Raw genomic sequence first — 20,127 nt, 5'->3', positions numbered from 1 at the left:
TGTTCTGGGCTGCTGTAGAAACATGACACACAACATGGCAGACTCTGTGGAACAGGACCTGCCCTGTCTGTAGATATAAAAGGTACGCTTTTAAGGTAGCAAAAACATAACAATTCTCATTTTTGGTGCTCATATTCTCATGAAAACACAGTTATTATTTAAAATGAGAGTTCTGACTCAGACATGTTTGTGCTCTTAAGGCAGAGGTGACAGTGTATTTGCCTGCAGAACATTTCAATCGATAGCACCTCTGTGTGACATTGCATTATTAAATGTGAATGTGAATAAAAAATAAGTTGTTACATGGTGCATTATCCGTTTGGTTTGCATTTGTCTTTCTAAAGGAGCTCAGTTGGGTAGTGTAGTGAGAAGAAAGATTATGGCTTTGATTTGAAGGCCTTGCTTGATGCTCCAGAGTCCTTTAGCTCTACCCATGGGCTGCTGTAGTGAAGCAGATGGATCACTTGCTATTAGGTCAGTGGACAAGTTGTTTAAGTTTATCGAGTTCACTGATATCGCCCAACCAACCAAAGGAGCACACACCTGTCCAGTTGTCTTAACACTACAGTGTTAAATTGAAATCTATTTAGTCACCTAAAGCTAATATATTTCCTAGGATTTATGAGACCAATCTCTCACTTTACTTTCTACTAGACAGAGTATTGAGTATTCCGCAGAGAATAGTGTTGCACGGCCACATTTTAATGTTCTTCCTGTAATAGGCTATTATTGACTGTGTATTTTATGCATGTAAGCATAAAATACACAGTCAATAATAGCCTATTACAGCATTAAGGTTATGATATCCAATAGTTTCCATAAAATGTGTACTACTACTACTACGACTACTACTACTACTACAACTAGTATTACGCCCTGTTTTCTAAGTTGCTTTGGATAAAAATGTCTGCTAAGTGACTAAATGTGATGTACCACTACTACTGACATTAGCAGTCAGTTATCACACAAATGAAGATTTCTCCACATGTAATACATTTTAGTATTTAGACATTTAACAAAAGTAAAGTAGTAGTAGTAGTAGTAGAAGAAGAAGTAAGAATGAAATGTGACTGTGGTACCTTTATTTGAATTAACTAATTGATTAATTAACTAATCATTTCATCTGTACGTATCTTGTGTGTATTCTCCTATGGAGAAAAAAAAAGAAAAATAAATGTGTACTTAAGTGCAGTAATTGAGTAAATACTTGATCACTGATTTTACCATATTCCAAAGCCAACAGCTGGAAAAAAACAAAAATTATAGTCTATGCTAATTACTTTATTCGTGAATATCAATAAAGACAGAGGCTGCATATGTTTTAGTTTTAGGTAAGGAATCAAATAAAGTAGCAAAGTGCAGAATAAACCCACAAAAAGAAAGAAAGAAAGAAAGATAGATAGAATGTGCAGATTTAAGAATGTGCAGATTTACAAAAAGTACTAAGGTAGAACATAAACTTAAAAAAACAACAACAAAAAACAAAAACAAAACAAACAAGAACAAAAAATAGCAATGGACAAAAAAATAGCAATGGTTGACATGAACAAGAGACTACAACATGATCAGGTGAATAGATAAGATAAGATAGCTCTTATAAGATAAGAGAAAGATAGATAGATAGATTATATTTATCCTCCAGCATGCAAACTTACATAAAACATACATTAGAATTAACCTATAACACAGTATCCATATGTTAAAATTAACCTGAAATAGATTTAAATGTATTTATTTGTGCAGGGGGAATTAAACATTTGCATAGAAAATAAATATATAACTGCGCTAAGCGGTTAACCCATCTATACAAATATCAATGATGGCAATAATAACAGTCGCATTATAATAATCATTATTTGTTTGGCCCATGGGGCACCTCGGGCAGGGTACATGGGGTGGGGAGGGGGCCACAATATGTCGTATGCACGTCCCTGTTTTCAGTCATTTTTAGTGCCCACTCCTTTTCATCTGCGTCTTTTCAGCCGTCGTCTGAATCTGCCACAAACAGAGAGAGAGAGAGAGACCAGCTCCACCATAACAACAACAACACACACCGATACACATATATATATATAAATCTGCAGCTATAACATTATTAGATAAAAGCAGCGCTGTGTGTTCATCATGGGGAGCTGGTAAGAAGAAGATGACCCTTTTCTCTTCGCTTGAGGAGGCTGTGCTGCTGCTGCTGCCGTGTGGGGGAGTGGGTTACATCCTGTGGCGTTTCCTGTGTTTGTAAACTAGACTGGTCTTGAAAACGTCGGCCGAGTGGAGCTAAAAAAAAAAAAAAAAGAAAAAAGAAAGAAGGTAACTACGTGAATATTTTCTTGTCGATTGCTCGGTGTGGATTTGTGTCTTTGCACTGTGTGTTTTTTAATGCATGCACGAAATGGCAGCCAGAGGAAAAAATGTAATATCACAGCGTCAATGTTAGCCGCCGTGCTAAGAGGGGGGGGGGAGGCTCTCGACGGCCATCACGAAGCTTCTTTTATCGCTCTCAATCTTAGTCCTGGACGAGTTAAAAAGCTTTAAAAATGCTCAATCGATCCAGCGTGCAAGGTTAAATCCTCACGTTAAAAGCTAGTGGGTTTAAAAAACGTTTTTTAAGTGGGCGAGGGCAGCTAGCTCAGCTTGTTCAACATCAGCAAAACTACGGGTTTTGGGTGGGAATGCGAAGGCCACAGTGCAGAAAAACAAATAAAGACATTAAAAATAAAAAATAAAAAATGTGGCTGTGGTGTCCTCTGCTTATATTTAAACAGCACAGCGCGGATAGGAAACAACACGACCCATTATTGTAGTCCTATTTTATTTTTTATTTAGCGTTAGCCGCCGTTAGCTTGGCTTGTTTTTTTCGTTAGCAGCGTTAGCCAGCGGAGCTAACCAACGGCTAAAAAAAAACCGTTTGTCTGCCGTTAGTGTTTGGTTTTAACGTATGCCACAGTTGTTTATGTGTGTGTAATGGTAGGAAATAACTATATATTTATTTAAATAAATAAATAACGGAGCCCATATCGTGATGTTTTAAACCCGTTTACTACAAGACGGAGCAAAATGTCTTCGAGTAAATTCACGGCCTCCTCGTAATATACTTGTTCAAAACGGTTTAATGTGCCACATTAGCATGGGCGTAGACCCACACTACACGAACCTACGGTGTTTATACAGATATATATATATTTTAAACGCACGGTTGTTAAAAGTTTTTGCAGTAAATGTGAAATTACAACCACTAAACTAACCCCCCCCCCTTATAGATTCATCCTACCGAGGCTTACACTTAAAAATTTCCATTTAGATAAACGGGAGGTTTAACACTTTAAAGTTTGCACAATGTTTTTTCTAACTTTCATGAAAACAACTCTCAAGATATTAAATTATAACACTTTTTAAAAAAATCTTATGACTTAAATGTTATATAAAGAGGTCTTTGTCCTGTGTAAACCATTACAAAAACAGTATAGATATATAGATCATTAAAATACAAGTTGTCTCATCCAACATTATTTTTGTATTTCGCCTGGCTCTGCTGTAGAGATTTCTTCTCATTACTAAACTACTTCATGCACGCCCTGAAAGTCCAGGTGTGCTTTGTTGTTGGATTGTCGGCGTGCGGTTTACTGGTGAACAAACTTACTGATGATCAGTGTTTATTGTATTGTTGTTGCTCCAGTTTTCTAAGAAGAAATGTGCTTTTTGATTCCTCAAAGGAAAGTTTGATTCTGCTTTGTGGATATGCGTTCACCATTGAAAGTGGACCAAAACTACCATTGGTACCACTTACTTACTTACTTACCGATTGGTGAGCTTTAAAAAATGTTATTTCTATGGGAATATAATTTCATAATTTTCTGCTTGGAAGTTTTATACAATGAAGCATTATTTATTGTAGCACCGTGTAAACGTGGATGTTTTTCAAGGCTCCAATAACAGTCTTCAAATCAATGCATTTTTTTATTACAAAAATAATAAACTAGCATTCAAGGTAACCTTGAAACACAGAATTGGAAAAGAAATTGTAAATATGCTCAACCCAATTAATGAACTGCTGTGTGAACTACATACGATGTAGCAGATTTCCCCCTGAATGATTTCTTAAAAGTTCAGGTTGTGCATTCCAACGTGTTGAACTATTTTCCATACCTAACCAGACAGGTTTTTGTTTGTTTTTGTTTTCACTTCACCCAGGGTGAACAATTAACATTTTAAAATATGAACACCTACCAGCCAAGGAATATAAATGTTTAAATTTACCAGCTGCTCAATAGTAAATCACAACTTTGTGTCTGAACACTCAGTACTGTCTGTCTTTTGTGTCTCATATTTTACCACCATTTACTGGATGTCCCTCATCAGTAAAAACCAATTGGCTGTTCTGTTGTAGTAACTCGATTATGGGTAGGGCTTATTCGGATATTTATAACTGTAACCATCGGTTGATTACCACGGTTAAATAGGGTATCTCCAAATGAGGAAAAAATGTATTGGCCACCACCAGTAAACTTAAAAAAAAGTCAGTTTTTGTGATGGTAAGTATGCTACCTGAACTTCTATGGACAAAAATCAAGTTAAATCTATCAACGTAGTTCTTTGTGCAAACATTTGTGTGTTGTGTTGTGTAATGTTGAGATGTCATTGTGACGGATGAGCATCCTAACTGGAGTTAATGAAATATGTAACGACAAAGACAGTGAGTGATGCTGTAATTTAATGTTTGTCTGTTTCATCCACATCCTCCTCCTTCTTCAGTTTTAATGCTAGATGAGTGAGGTGGGTGTGGCTTCCCACCAGCCCGACCATCCTGACTGACGGATCTCTGGATGACCTTGTCCCCACCCCTGTCCCTGCGCTCACATACACCACAGCAATGTCACATCTGCCCAGCAGCTCAGTCCGCGACCATATGAAATGGGTTTGTTTTGAGAACACCAAAGTGGTGGTTACAAATAACTTTACTTGAAGTCTTGTGTCACTCAGGATGTTGTCGTTGATGACTAGCTTGACTAAATGCCATGTCACTGGCAAGATTGACTGAGATTCAGATCATTTCAAATTGTTTTTTAAAAAAAAATGTATATGATAGAGTTGGTAAAGTGTTGCTCTCCACTCTTTTTCCCTGCAGGCGGGGCTGCTTGGCTGCGAGGCTGTCCTCTCCAGTATGGCCCTGATGCAGGCCAGCTCCATGGCTGCTCCGCCCAAAAAAATGATGGCTCCACTTGGCCATGGACCACCACAAAGAGAGGGACCTGACCGTGGTCCCCAGAGCCACATGATCCTCCCATCTGGAATGAGCTGTCCACCACTGGTTAGGACCCACTTGGGAAATGCAGGGTGTAGATGGGGCTGTTATCTGCTAGGCTTTTTACTATTGTGAAGGGTGTAAACCTTTATGGAATTGAAAATTTCAGTGTGGGAGGATTTTGCTACACAGTGCAGTCAGGATGATTTATTCTACTTCATAACAACCCCCACATCTCGTTTTAGTAGCACTGCAATGCGAGTTCATGTCATACATGCTTTTAATGATAGAAAAACATTGACACGATTACTGCCAGATTCCACATGCTTTAAAGTTATATAATCTCCAGCACAGTATATCATTTACAAACACACCCTATCTAAAAGGTGTCTTCTTCAGCTGGTAGTGGCAATATATAGACACAATAGAGGTTCACATTTATTTGAGTGATGCTCAGAAATTCTGTTTTTTTAGTTTTTAAAGTCAACAGATCTGAAATTAGAAAATAATTAACTTTTTCTGGCTCTCTAGCTTATCCGGAAGGAAGGTGAATTCCAAGCTCCCCGCCTGCTGGACGAGAAGGAGATGAGGGCCAACGAGGACATGCAGCAGAAAAAAAAGAACAGGAAATCAGTAACGCCCTGTAAAGTGAGAGAACAAGAGGGAAGGGGTGGGAAGGTCAGTGGCTGTGGTTGCTAAATAGGGAATGGTCTATGCATGTTCATTTATCCTCATTACATTAAAATATACCGATAGCTGCTTCCACACATTTTAGCAACAGCAACAAAACAAAAAGCATTTAAACTTTATTCAAGTGCGCCTGACTTGGAGCTTTCATGTGTGCACTTTTTGTTTGTGTGGGGGTGGGGGGAGGAGTTCAGGGAAGATGTGGAGGGGGTGGAGAATCTCAAGAGAGGAAAGAGGGGGAGGGGAGCAGAGCGAAGCGGAGCACAATAACTGCAGTTGTGTGCATAACAGGGGGAGCAGTAACATGAGGGCATTAGGCCATCGGAAGGGGCTGCGGGGCATTTCTCAATTCAAATGTTAATTACATGTAGTAAGAAAACAAAACAAACCTTCACATCTTGCATGTTCACGCCAAAGATAATTTAGGTTTTTAGAAAAGACAAACCATTAAAAACATACATGAAAAATTTAGACTTAACCTCCTTTAGAGCTTTACGGTATGCTTTACGTTCACGGACATTTCACCAGGCTTTTAGATTTTCATCAGCTTTTCAACAGTCGTGGGTGGGTATATAGGTCAATTTGTGTCATTGTTTCTGGTAAAACTGAATGTTTCTTAGTCGACATCATTAGTCCACTGTTCAGCTGGCATTTAAAAAACAAATGTTGAACCATTATTCTTTACTGTCCTCATTAGGGTACAGGAGATGAGAATGGTCCATCATCCAAAGTGCAGAAAAACTTTATTTGTGATCACTGTTACGGAGCATTTAGGAGTGGATACCACCTGAAGAGACATATCCTCATTCACACAGGTATGGGTCATGCTTGGAACAACTCGACTTTGCAATTAAGCCAAAACAGCTTTTTTCTAAATGTGTGATTACATGAATCATTTGTTGAAAAGATGCCCTGAAAGCTTGAGTTGGACTGAATCTAGGAGTGTGCAGCAACTGTAAGGTTTTGCAATGGCCTGCTTAAAAACCTTGTTTGGTAATAGCTTTTGCCTCACAGCTAATTGGTGGTATCTGTGGGGACTTTAACTAAAACTGGTGCTCTTCGGTTTAGGGGAGAAGCCGTATGCTTGTGCCGTATGTGACATGAGGTTTATTCAGCGTTACCACCTGGAGAGACACAGCCTCATTCACACGGGTATGCGTCCTTTAACCGTACCCATATTACATAAATTGGACTACATCTGTAGTCTGTCACTTGAATCAATGGACAGATGCTCAGGGTTCATTTTGTCTGTGGACAGTAATTTCCAACAAAGCCACCCCCCAAAATCTGTTCACCCCAAAATATATACCACAGTATTTGTGTATATTGGTCCCCCAACACCAGGAAAAATTTACATAAGGCGACATAATACAGTGCGGTCCAATGGTCCCGAGTCCACTATTAAAAACTGTTGTTTTTTACATTTATGATAATATTGTTTTTTTCCTCTTTGGATGTCCTTTATTTGCCTTAATCGCAGCTTTTGACTGGCATCAGTTGTGGAAATGTTTGGTTGGAGAATCCACATGTTGGAGACACATTCCTGCTTTTCTTAAGTGGGGTTCTCTTGTGACTGTCAAACTCTTATTGCAAATTCAAACTTTGATTTTTTACTTTTCCTCTTGTCCTCTTACTGTGACATTGACATTGTGTGGCCCATTGTTTTGACTTTGTTTTCTCGAGTAGGAGAGTCTTTGTTCACGTGAATTTGTTGATATGCAAATGCTGTTTGGGTCCTGCAAAGAATGTCAGCTTGATATACTGGTCTTCACACAGTGCGGCCGCTTTAAAGAGTAACCACACCCAGGCTAACTATCCTGTGCGTTCTGACATTTAGCAGTTGCTGCATGCTCTGTAAGCACCTTGTGCAGTACAACACTTCATGATGCACCATTGGGCAGTGCTATGTAACAGCAGCCTGTGGGCACGAGTACAACAGACCACATCTGACCACCCACACTGTTCGACCATCTGACGAGCACTTCTGTTGAAGATTACTGGCTGCTTTTATTCTAAAAAAGCTGAACCAAACCTGTAGAAGTTTGAGTTTAGATTTGTGCTGGGAAACTTTCTTACAAAAGAGAACCACTTGGCTCCACAACATTCTCAAGCAGTGTTAACAGGCCGGTTTAAAATATGTTTGTTATAAACTCAATGTTAAAGCACTGGCAGTAGTGACACATAGGCAACCATGTTCATTTTGTATAGTATTTTTTGTTGAAGGACAACAGTAGTTCTCAGCATGTTACAGTGAATATTTGTGCTACTTATTTGAACATTTTTGTGTCTTTTCTGTGTGCATTTAAGTCTAAAAATGAATATTTATTAGTACTAAATGAAACAACCCATAAAAAAACAAATGATATCAGTTTTATAGCTAAATGGTTCTGTAAGACTTTTTGATAGTGGACTTGAAATGGACTCAAACTTGTGGACCCCAGTGTATGTATGTGAAAGCCTCCAAGCACAGGCCGCAAAATTCATTTATTTTAAATCATTTTTGTATGTTTTAAAAAAACAAACAAACTGCATGGACATCAAAGGACTATGTTCTTTAATTGTTTATATTCAATGAAAATTGAGGACTCAAGCATTTGCATAGTGTTAATATTTGCGTTGCACCCTTTCACACAAAATTCTTTGTTTTTCATTGTTTAAGAAGTATGCTGTGGGTAAGTCAACTTCCAACCATTGTTTTTCCAAGTCAGTGACTACTGCCCCAGTATTCACCAAAAGAAAAGCATCAGTGAACTGATTTTGACCAAATATACCCAACTCAGTTGGCATGGTTTATGTATGTACACATATACAGATATATTATTTTAATTCCAATATCCAAGTGGCTTAAGTAAGCAGTTACTCTTAGTGGCAACACTGCATCTGTTCTTTCTGTTTTACACATAATGAATTTTGTGATTTATTTTTTTATTATTTTTTTTTCCCTCCACATTTTCACTTATCTGATAAGCTGAATAGCTAATAATTTTATGCTCTGTGTGTATAGGGGTGAAGCCGTACGCTTGTTCCATGTGTGACATGAGGTTTTTCCAGCGTTACCACCTGGAGAGACACAGACTCACTCATACGGGTATGCGTCCATTTACCGTACCCAGCTCAAGTTTAGGAACTCTGTTTAATCAGGTTGTCTCATTTAAGAATAAATCCATAGTTCTTCATCAAGAAAGGCTTAATAACAAAAACATATATGTATATTATGAACGTAAGACCAAACGGGCCTAAAACAACCCTTTAGGAGTTGATCAAAAAGATCCAATAGTGACCTTTTTATACGTTGGACTGATCGCCGACCACATTATGTGATAAACAGATTGTTTAAACAGTCCTGTAGCTTTATATTACATAAAATTATTATGCACTTTCCTGGATTAAGGGGTCGCTGCTTTAAAGTCAAGTAGAAAAACACTCCGCTGATGTAGGAGTTCATTGATTTCATATCAACAGACTTTTTCCCCCTGCAGCACTTGATCTTAAATCATTTATCATGTAAATGCAGACTAAAACATCAGAAACACATTAAGATTAAGACAGAACATTAATATACTTTATTATTATATTATATACTATACAATTCCTGCAATAAATCTTACAGAGTAACGCATAAATATTTGATGTAATTGAGACAATAGCCTCTAGAATTTCCATTCAAGGTTCAGTCAACACCTCCAGTATTTAATGTTTTAATAATGAGCTATTTATTGTAATGCACTGTATGAAATGTTAATAGTAAATACCTAATATAAACTAAAATATCACCTGTGGACCCCTCAAAGTGTATTATCCCTCTTGTACCATTGCTGCACAACAAAACGTTTGTTTTTGTTTTGTTTGTTTTTTTACTGGTGCTTTGTAGAGACAAAGCTAGGTGATAGCTGCCATACATTGTGTACATAGTAGTTAGTTTACAATTAGTTACAGATTTTGCACATCCTGTCATTTATTAACTGATATACAATGTTTATTATTAATGGGTTTATCCATAATGGTTATGATTTTTAGCAAATGTGTTACTATTTACATGAAGTTCATATTTTAGGTTGTGTAACAGTTTGTGATAATGCCTCATCCAGCTGTATTGAATTGCCTGATAAGTTTAAGCCATGGTATATTATGGGAATAGTCCTTTGATGTCCACACCCTTTGTACATACAGATTAATGGCTGCTCATGTTTATTAGCTGTAACTGTCTGGCTTTTTTAAAAATCATATTTTTTATAATGTAGTCGCACAGTTGCTGCTGCAGATGCTTTTGCTGTAAGTTTATGGCGGAGATCAGATTGGAAGCTTTTAAAAGTCGAGACAGATCCTCACTTCTGAGCAACACACACCTCGTTGCCTCTATGTATTGAACCAATGTGCGCTGTATAGACTTCAAACCAATTTTAACCTGCAGCAAGTAGCAGCTAGTATGCTCACCACGATGCTAAAACTGTCGTCAGCGGAGCAGAAGCGTACAAACGTTGAGCTGGCCAGTGTGATCACCGTCTTAGACGTTTATTTGCTCTGTTGCTGCTGACTTGTGTGTCTTGTTTTAAACATGCTTGGCTTTATATATCCTGTTGCTGCTTTTTTGATTCATGATGTACTCCCAGAATATTTCAAAATCAATGCTCCCCGTAACTGAAGACACTTTTACTAATTAGAATCACCCCTGTCGCATGAAGCTTGATTGGAATGTGTAATGTCTGCCAGGTCCTGGTGATTCAATGCCTGTGAATGATGCTTTTCTTTGATGCTTAAGGAACGCCATAGCTAATTTGTTGATACTTTGTGTATGTAGGGGTGAAGCCGTACGCTTGCTCCATGTGTGACATGAGGTTCTTCCAACGTTACCATCTGGCAAGACACAGCCTCACTCATACTGGTATGCGTCTGCTTACCCTAGCTCTTTGGGTAGTGTTGTTTTAGAAGTGCCTTAACTTTTCCTTAACTCATAGAGATGTAGGGTGTCTAAAAATGATTACCAGCTTCAAATTTTCTCAGATTTAGGGAAATAAAGATGTATCCAGACATGTGTTAGGATGGTAAAATATAAAGCACACTTCGACTTTGTTCTACACAATCATTTCCACATTTTTCTTTTATTTCTTAAGATTTTTTTTGTTTTACTGAAATGACTCACTCGTCACAATAACATAACCATGTACTGCAAAACAAGCATTTGTGTGTAGAAGCCAAAGAAGAGCTGAAGAGTTGATGGTTATGTGTTGACACGTTTTCTTTCTGTTTCTAGCTTTTATACTTATATACTTCTTATGTGTGTAGGGGTGAAGCCATACGCTTGCTCCATGTGTGACATGAGATTTTTCCAACGCTACCACTTGGCAAGACACAGCCTCACTCACACGGGTATGGGGTTCACCCTTCTTTGCTACATTAGAGCCCAGTTTACTGAAGTGTATCTGTCCCATGTTTACAGAATGACCCCGAGTCTGTATAGTGCAGTTTTAAATTGGCAGGGCATGCTGAACGAGTGCCTTTCAGTTTCTGTCTTAACCCCTTTAAGGCACTATTTTTCACAGCATTTCCCCAGTTAAGTCCATTGGTACTTCACTAGTGCCTTTTAATTTACACCTTGACTTGCGTCTAAAGAGATTTTAGACCTGTGCACTGCATGTCAGCATAAAAAAAAAACAACAAAACAAAAAGATATTTAATTTGTAGTCCCCCCTTTTTCACGCATGTCGATAGATGAGAAAATCTCAGCATTCAATGTTACATCATACTAGTGCCTCTGCTCTTGGCATGTCTGGATACATAATACACGTGAGTGTGTCCTGTTCAGTTTGTTGTGTTGTTTTTTACAAAATATTTTGCTCTGTGTGTGCAGGGGTGAAGCCATATGCTTGCTCCATGTGTGACATGAGATTTTTCCAGAGATACCACCTGGCAAGACACACTCTCACCCATACGGGTACAAGTTTTAATTATCCCTCTCACTTGACAGTATCAGGAGTTTAAGACATTGACACAAAAACAAAATTTGTAATTTCTCAATCCACATTATTGATTATGAAAGTTTAACTAGTAGATTTTTTTCTTTTCTGGTGTACTTGTTGTTTTTTTAATGACTGCTTTTTAGAGTTGACATGACATGAGAACATTTTCTAAAGTTTGGTACTGTGTGCGTTTAGGGGTGAAGCCATACGCTTGCTCCATGTGTGACATGAGGTTCTTCCAGCGTTACCATTTGGCAAGACACAGCCTCACTCATACTGGTATGCTTGAATTAATTGTTCCCCCCTTTCACTATGAAACCTTTCAATCTACACATGATTTATTTTGAAGTCCCTCTTAATGCAATAATTCTGCCATTGTTGGTAAATGAATTTCCCCTTCTAAAAAAAAAAAAAAAATGTTTAATGGACTTTTTAGGCTTTGTTGGAAAACTGTCCACTGAAAAAGTGACTCCTTGTTTTTTTGTGAACATTGTAATGGTTCTATTGCATGTGTATTGCTGAGTATTATATTACATATCCTGTGAAACGCACATTACACTAAAAAGAATTTTTAAACGCAGGCATCAAAAGTGGAAAATGTCAAGATAAAAGCGGGTTTGTTTCAGGCTAATGCAAGAATGTTTGGCCTGACGAAACGGTGAAACTTCAACATGGTTCAGCATGAAATTAAATTTACTTCATCACCATCAACAGTTTGTTTGCAAGATGAGTGAATTTTACTCCAGCTGGTCCAAACTGCAGTGTGTAAGCCCCGATGATGCACCTTAACTCTTGATGTCTGCGGGTTCTTTTTCGTGTAATGTCTGTGCATGCAAGAATACAACCTGAAAACATTTCATTATGTCATTGATTGTTTCATGGTGAACTTCATCCCTGTGTTGAAATGGATCTGACTTTCTTGTGCTCTGTTTAGGGGTGAAGCCGTATGCTTGTACCATGTGTGACATGAGGTTTATACAACGTTACCAACTGGAGAGACACAGTCTTACTCATACGGGTACGTCCTCAGTTTCTCTATCTTGAACCTCTCTTTCCCTGACTTCTGTCAAGCATGCGCTCCACGTTAATGTTTACATGGCTGCTTCAAACTCGAGTTTGTGCTTTCTGTCACTATATTTACAAGTGCTAATGTTTCATGTATCATCTGCAAGGAGCTTCTTAAGCACTTCTGCCCATACTTTGTATATGAAATGACATGATGACCGTGAAGCAAAATGGCCAATCCTACTCTTTTGGTTTGCAGGTTTTATTCAGATGTTTGGCTTAAAACTGTCAATTTCTAGATTTTAGATGTACGTTTGATGTTTAGATGCCTGCAAGCCAAAAATAATTCACATTACCAATGGATCTTCTTTTTGTTTCAATTAGCTCAGCTGTAACCAAATTCTACTACAGTCAGATGTAATGTACCCGTCGTGGAGAGAAAGAAAATCCAAATTCTTTGCTTACATATTTCCAAAAAAAACCTAAAACCAGATTCTTATAAATACATAAAAAATGCACGATGATCTGAAAATATTTCATAGACACCTTAATCCGAGTCAAAATGGAAAGAGTTGAAGACGTGAAGCAGCTGCAGGCGTGTGACTGTCTGAAGCTGATCAATTTACAGATTGGCTGCAGCTTCCATTATAAAGGAGTCTGTTCATTGTTTAACAGTTGCAGAAATATCAAATTCTGAATTATGGATCATGCATTGGGGCAGCATGCACCTTTAGGGGAAATGCACAGTGTGGCGTCTGATTTGGTGTGAATGGGATTTTATATTAGTTTATATTTAACCTAAAATTGATGCAAATGTATTTTCCCTGTACAAAATAAAATTTAGAGCGAACTGCTCACACAGCTTAGTCATTGTGTCATTTCACATTGAAAGTTATGGTGAAGAAACAGCATAATTCTCTGTTATCAATAGTTTTTTTTACTGTCTATTATATTTAAAAAACGTTTTCTTTACATCGTCAGTCTGCTTTTACAATACTTTTTTTTTTAATGAATTGCTTATTTCTGCTGAAAACATGAGCTAGGTTTCTGTAATCACGCGCACATCAGTTTCCGTTCTTAAAAACATTAAAGTAAAAATCACAAACATTGCTCTGCAAATGAATGTTAAATCTTAATGTGTTGTGCATAGTTGTTTACCAACTGCCTAAAATTGTCTAACCTCTGCGATCAGCGTTGCACAAAAAAAATTCAAGTATTCACACGAACAAATCTATCCCAGAAACCTGCACGCGGTATGTTGAAATTATATGAACACAAACACCCATTGGACATCCCATTGTGCGAGTTAGAACGTGCCCATTGATTAATTGTCTGGTCGTTGGTATGTTTGTAGGTTTGAAGATGAGACAATTTCGTTTTCTACACGCGACACCCTCAATTTCTCCAATTTAAACTTTGACCTCGGACCTTTTAGCGGTTACACTCGAACTCGAATCGGACGCCGTTTTCCAATTGGAATAGCAGATTTCTTTTCAAAGCATGCTGGAAATTCCAGCGAAAAACAAAAGCGCTGATGAGTGCAACCAAAACTTTACTAAGCAATTAGTAAAGTTTAAACGTCGATCATTTTTGGCAGTTGAGTGTTTTTTTTTATGCTAAAGCTGGTACTTTGTGTGCATAGGGGTGAAGCCGTACGCTTGCACCATGTGTGACAAGAGGTTTTTTCAGCGCTACCACCTGGCGAGACACAGCCTCACTCATATGGGTATGCGTCAGCCAACCTTAACCCAGTCACAAGATTAGGATGCTGCAACATCTGTATGCTTGATCTAGTCTTTAAATATTTGTATTTATACACAAAGTTTAATAGGTGACACCATCATCTAATGTGTTGTGTAAGTGGATTTTAGATCTGAATTGAAACAAGCATCTTTATTATATCACATTGTATCCTTGTAAGTAATGTTAGGGTATGACATTGGTTATTAACCACCGATATCAATTTAGGTCAGATTGGTACTCTTTAGTACAGATTTTCTCTTGGTGTGCAGAGAAACCAAAATAATTCTCTTGATGCTCTGCGTCTAGGTGTGAAACCTTATGCTTGCACCATGTGTGACATGAAGTTTTTTCAGCGTTACCACCTGGCGAGACACAGCCTCACTCATACGGGTATGGGTCCGTGCACCGTGCCCATGACACTCAGTGTTAGGAATCAGCGTGCACATTTAAATGTTGTTAGTTCACTTCAGACGTGTGCCTGTTAACATTTTAAGGGGGATATAAAGTTTTGACAGGGTTTCTGTTGATGTTAGAAATGATCAGTTGAGCAGGATAACTCATTATTTTGTTTTGTTTTTAATGTTTGTTGGTAACTACAACTCTACGACAAGGATAAAAGCTTTAGAAAGAAAATATTTGGGGGAAAAGTTTTGTTTTTTTGCATGAATTGGCAATTGTGTGGTTAATAACCAATAGTGTAGATATTAATTAATCCTAAATTATAAATATGGAAAGTGAGGCAAAGTCATATAATATTGCTACTTTGCATTTAGGTGTGAAACCTTATGCTTGCACCATGTGTGACAAGAGGTTTTTTCAGCGCTACCACCTGGCGAGACACAGCCTCACTCATATGGGTATGCGTCCGCCCACCTTACCCATGTCACTGAGATCAGACTGTAATTCATTATGTTAGATAACAGAGGCAGCAGGTAGTTCTCGTAAAGTGGATCAATATATTCAATTCCTTGATCAAGCCTACCCTACATCATGTATGCAAATGCAACATTAAAACAAGTCTTAATGTGTAAATGAAAAGCAGGACTGCAGCATCATCAGCTCATGTGATGTGTTAAGTTGTGGATTTGAGTATTGGTTCACACACTTTGATGTATCCTTTATTGGATTTGGAGAAACAAAAATTACAAAACAACAAAAGAAATTGAAAAAAGTGGTTAACAACCCATCAATTCTGAATAGGTATTAGGAAGTATATTGCTTATTGATGGATTGTGAACACAAGAAAACATCCAAAGTCTGAAAATAATACTATAATGCTCTGCGTTTAGGTGTGAAACCTTTTGCTTGTACCATGTGTGACATGAGGTTTGTTCAGCGTTACCACCTGGCGAGACACAGCCTCACTCATACGGGTATGCGTCAGTGCACCTGCCCTTCTCACATTTTGTAGGATGTCATTTATACGTCTGTATTGTGCTAATATACACAGTGGAAACAGTTTCAACACAGATGTCTTATATTAAAATCAGTAGTTATGTGTAAAAAAAACAAAAAACAAAACGTTTGAACAAAGCATTTGCGTTTTAAATTTCTGTAACCTTTTACTTTAAGTACGTTAAGTTATGCTCAGTACTGACAAATCTGGCCTCATCCTGTGCTTTTAAAACTCAGAAAATAATCTGACGTCATGTTACATTCATCATCTTCAGTAGGCATGATCACAAGTGGTGAAACAGTCAGTTACATAAAAGTATGTTGGCGACATTAAAATGTGATTTTACAAACACTGATTTAAGCAAAATACATGATTTAAATCCTACTTTACTCAATAGACGTATTGATCGCAGCTCTCTCTGGCTGATTGAAACTCTAGAATAATTAATGCTTATTTTTTGATTGGTGCTGCAGCTAAAACAGGCAGTCGTGTAGCTGACACATCTTTTTCTTTTGTGCATGAATTGGCAAATGTGTGGTTAATAACCAATAGCTTAGGCATTTATTATTTGTAACGAATGGAAATTGAGATAAAGTAATATATAATATTGCTACTTTGCGTTTAGGTGTGAAACCTTATGCTTGCACCATGTGTGACAAGAGGTTTTTTCAGCGCTACCACCTGGCGAGACACAGCCTCACTCATATGGGTATGCGTCCGCCCACCTTACCCATGACACTGAGATCAGACTGTACTTTAACATTATATTAGACACAGGCTCTGCTGTCTGAGGCTATTATTGTCATAACTATCATTATTATTATTCTGTAAAAGGAACTAGTTGTACATTCTTCTTGATCAAGGCTAGGCTTCTGTGTTATAAATGCAACATTAAAGCAAGTCTTTGCATGTAAATGAATATAGGACTGTGACATCATCAGCTCATGTGATGTGTTTAGTTGTGGATCTGAAATTTGATCAACACAGTTTGATGTATTCTTAATTGGATTTGGAGAAACACTCCACATGCACATTTTTATTTTATTTTTATATTTTAAAGGAAAATTTCACATAGTAAGTAAAAGACAAAAAAAAAAAAGTGGTTAACAACCCATCAATTGTGAACAGATGTTTTAAAGTATAGATTACTTATTGATGGATTGTGACGTAGAAATTAAGTCCTGAAAATAATGTATTGATGCTCTGCGTTTAGGTGTGAAACCTTTTGCTTGCACCATGTGCGACATGAGGTTTGTTCAGCGTTACCACCTGGCGAGACACAGCCTCACTCATACGGGTATGGGTCCGTGCACCTGCCCTTCTCACATTATGTAGATCACCATTTACTCTGTATTGTGCGATAACAGTCAGAACATTTGTTTTTTTTTTGTAGTTGAGTTTGACTTTCTAATATTTACTCTTCATATCACATTTTTATAACCTGTATATTGCCTTCCAGAGCGGTCGGCAGGCAGTGTGAACCTCCGTGTGTCACACACTTAAGATAAACCCTGGCTAGTGAAACTCTGACGACACCATTACCCCATTGAGCCCTGGTGTTAAAACACAATATGTGCCTAGATACATTATTTGCACAAGTCATGAGTTGTATGCAGATAGAGAATTCATTCGAGTGTGACCACATCCTCGATAGAAAAGGTTCAGTAAATCTGTTTCTTCCTGTCTAACTTCGCCTCACCGCGCTGCCCTTAACCTGGAATGCACCGCGTCTACTGACGAGTCCCACAAACATTTTGATACCAGGTGTAAACGGCGCCCCTTTAACTTTTAATTCTGTCTTAATCCAGATGTGTTGGTAGGAATCCTGAAGACTAAAATGTATTCACGCAGGTCTTTTTGTTTAGTGAGGATTTTCTGTGTATACCAGTAACGCTGCAGGACTCTTCAAAGAACTGTAAAGTGGATGCACAGGATCAGTGTCTTGTCTTTAGCTCCAGTTCCACTTGTGAATTCTAGTTTACATTAAACCACAGCTGCAATATTAGTAAGAAAAAATATGTTGACTTTTTTTTGTGGTTCTTTTTTATTGTTTGTTTGTTTCAGAAGGAGATAGTTAGCATAACTGAAAAGCATGACACTAAACAAATCATCTTAATTTTATATCACAATGGGTATAAAAACTATTGCAGAACTCTCAAACTCTGAAATCTAACATTAATACAAGAGCAATTTAAGTACTACAGTGACATTATCTTCAAATTTGAACAGCATTTTGAGGTTAAAAAACAAAAACAAAACAAACTTGCTACCTGGTAATATGTGCCGTGTCCTAAAATCATTAAAAAATTATTAAAAAGTGTTATTATAGGCATAATAAATCAAAGCTGAGAGGATGCTGATTATAGTGAGGATGTAACTTGATGTTTATTCAGACAAAACACACAGTGATTTAAGTACACAGGACAGATCTTGGTGTTTTTGTTATGTTTAGCTCCACACTGTTAAAATCTGACTGAACTTTTTTTTTTATTTATGGTCTTAGTTGCATGTCTGAACATTTCAACATATTTTCTAAAAAACAAAACAAACATCCAGTATTTCTAGTGTTAGTTTGAAAGTTGTATTTCTTGTACTTGTGGGTGGTAGGGCTAATATATTGCTCTGTGTGTGTAGGGGTGAAGCCGTATGCTTGTTCCATGTGTGACATGAGGTTTATTCAGCGTAACCACCTGGAGAGACACAGCCTCACTCATACGGGTATGCGTTCCTTTACCGTACCCTTATTACCGAGACGGGCTCTGGCGCTTGCAACAGAACGGGGTCACAACAAACTCGAGTTTGGATTGTCAAGTCATTTGATGGGATGTTGAACCAGCCTCAAAAAAAAAATACTTGCCCCAGTTTTTTTGGGCCACTATGTTTGCGTAGATCTGGGCCACGAAAACCTGAAATTCCACTCTGATCTACACATAATGAGTTGATGACGAGGCCTTTTTTAGTATATCAATTTTCAAAATGCTGAAATTACACTGTTGAAATGTACCTATAGGGCAGCTTCTTTGTTGTTTTTCAAACGAGTGTTGGAAATGTAGTTTGCAAAATAAAGATTAGTAAGTTCAAAGATTTTCACAGTTTGTTGGTTACGAGACGCTAAAATTGATGCATTGACTGTGTATTTGTGTGCTCTTCTAGGAGAGAAGCCATTTGCTTGTGACATGTGTGATATGAGGTTTATCCAGCGCTACCACCTTGAGAGACACAAGCGTGTCCATAGTGGGGAGAAGCCTTACCAGTGTGAACGGTGCCAGCAGGTATGTACGAGTGTAAACAAAGCAAAGTGAGCTTAATGTTTGTATTTATGGCGGTCATATGTTTCTTTTAGATGCACGATTTATTAACTGTGTCCAATTTGTGTTTTTTAAAGAACTTTTCACGGACAGACCGGCTGTTGCGGCATCGGCGGTTGTGCCAGGGTCGCAGCGTAGCTAAAGTAGAGAACCAGCCATGCTGCGAACCTCGTCCATACCCCCAGGAACCCCCACCCGCGCCGCCAACCTGGAGTCCCCTGCATCCCCCTCCGGGCCGGCTGGCGGTCTGACATTCCGCCTTCCCCGTGACATCAACACCGCCAGAGACGGGACAAACCACAGGGTTTCTTCTTCTTCTCAGCTCTGCTCAGAGTGACGCCACACTCTAGCGCAGACTGACCTCGCAGCTCCAGTCTTGGGATTACTAATGACAGAGGGACATATGTGTTTTTTGTTTTGTTGACTTTTTACTGTGTTTCCTTTTCTCCCCCCCAAGTTTTTTTTTTTTTTTTTTTTAACCCCCCCAAATTTTTTTTTTTTTTTTTTTTAAAGACGAGACTTTTCTGTGATGAACAGTGGTCCTGTTTTGTACTTAAAAAAAAAGAGTTTTTATTGTTGTTCAAATATATCTGCATTTGGTGGTACTCGGGCAGGGCAGTGGGTATTGTTTATCCTGACGTGTTGGCAACAAAATGGGATGAAGTGGTGAGGAAACGGTATTTGAGCCTCTTTCTAATTTTTCCCCTCGTGGCCCATTTTAGGTCAAAATGAATAAGACTGAACTTTTTTTCCAGTTAAAGCAAGGAAACCACTCTGTTGTTAGATCACATC

General features: G+C 38.0%; 1 protein-coding gene across 31 annotated transcripts; it reads left to right on the top strand.

Annotated features, from left to right (window-relative positions):
* The first annotated feature begins 1,919 nt into the window (after positions 1–1,919).
* Positions 1,920–19,808, top strand: znf740a (zinc finger protein 740a). Of its 31 annotated transcripts, none has more exons than XM_019276698.2 (21): positions 1,923–2,307; positions 4,750–4,912; positions 5,123–5,305; positions 5,771–5,917; positions 6,624–6,741; positions 6,995–7,078; positions 8,931–9,014; positions 10,725–10,808; positions 11,210–11,293; positions 11,775–11,858; positions 12,079–12,162; positions 12,818–12,901; positions 14,531–14,614; positions 14,938–15,021; positions 15,405–15,488; positions 15,921–16,004; positions 16,653–16,736; positions 17,241–17,324; positions 18,662–18,745; positions 19,181–19,299; positions 19,413–19,808. In XM_019276698.2, the coding sequence occupies exons 2-21, from the start codon at positions 4,868–4,870 to the stop codon at positions 19,584–19,586; spliced, it is 1,962 nt and encodes a 653-aa protein (XP_019132243.2). In that variant the 5' UTR covers positions 1,923–2,307; positions 4,750–4,867; the 3' UTR covers positions 19,587–19,808. The 31 variants fall into 31 exon arrangements, with proteins under 31 accessions (XP_027134582.1, XP_027134576.1, XP_019132250.2 ...); XM_019276699.2 differs by having other exon boundaries at positions 1,925–2,307; positions 5,771–5,887; XM_027278775.1 differs by lacking the exon at positions 10,725–10,808 and having other exon boundaries at positions 1,921–2,307.
* The last annotated feature ends 319 nt before the right edge of the window (positions 19,809–20,127 follow it).

This window comes from Larimichthys crocea, chromosome VI (assembly GCF_000972845.2).
Source record: "Larimichthys crocea isolate SSNF chromosome VI, L_crocea_2.0, whole genome shotgun sequence".
In the NCBI taxonomy this organism is placed as follows: Eukaryota; Metazoa; Chordata; class Actinopteri; family Sciaenidae; genus Larimichthys; species Larimichthys crocea.
The sequence above is the reverse complement of the archived record's forward strand: the minus strand, read 5'-3'. Positions and strand labels throughout refer to the sequence as shown.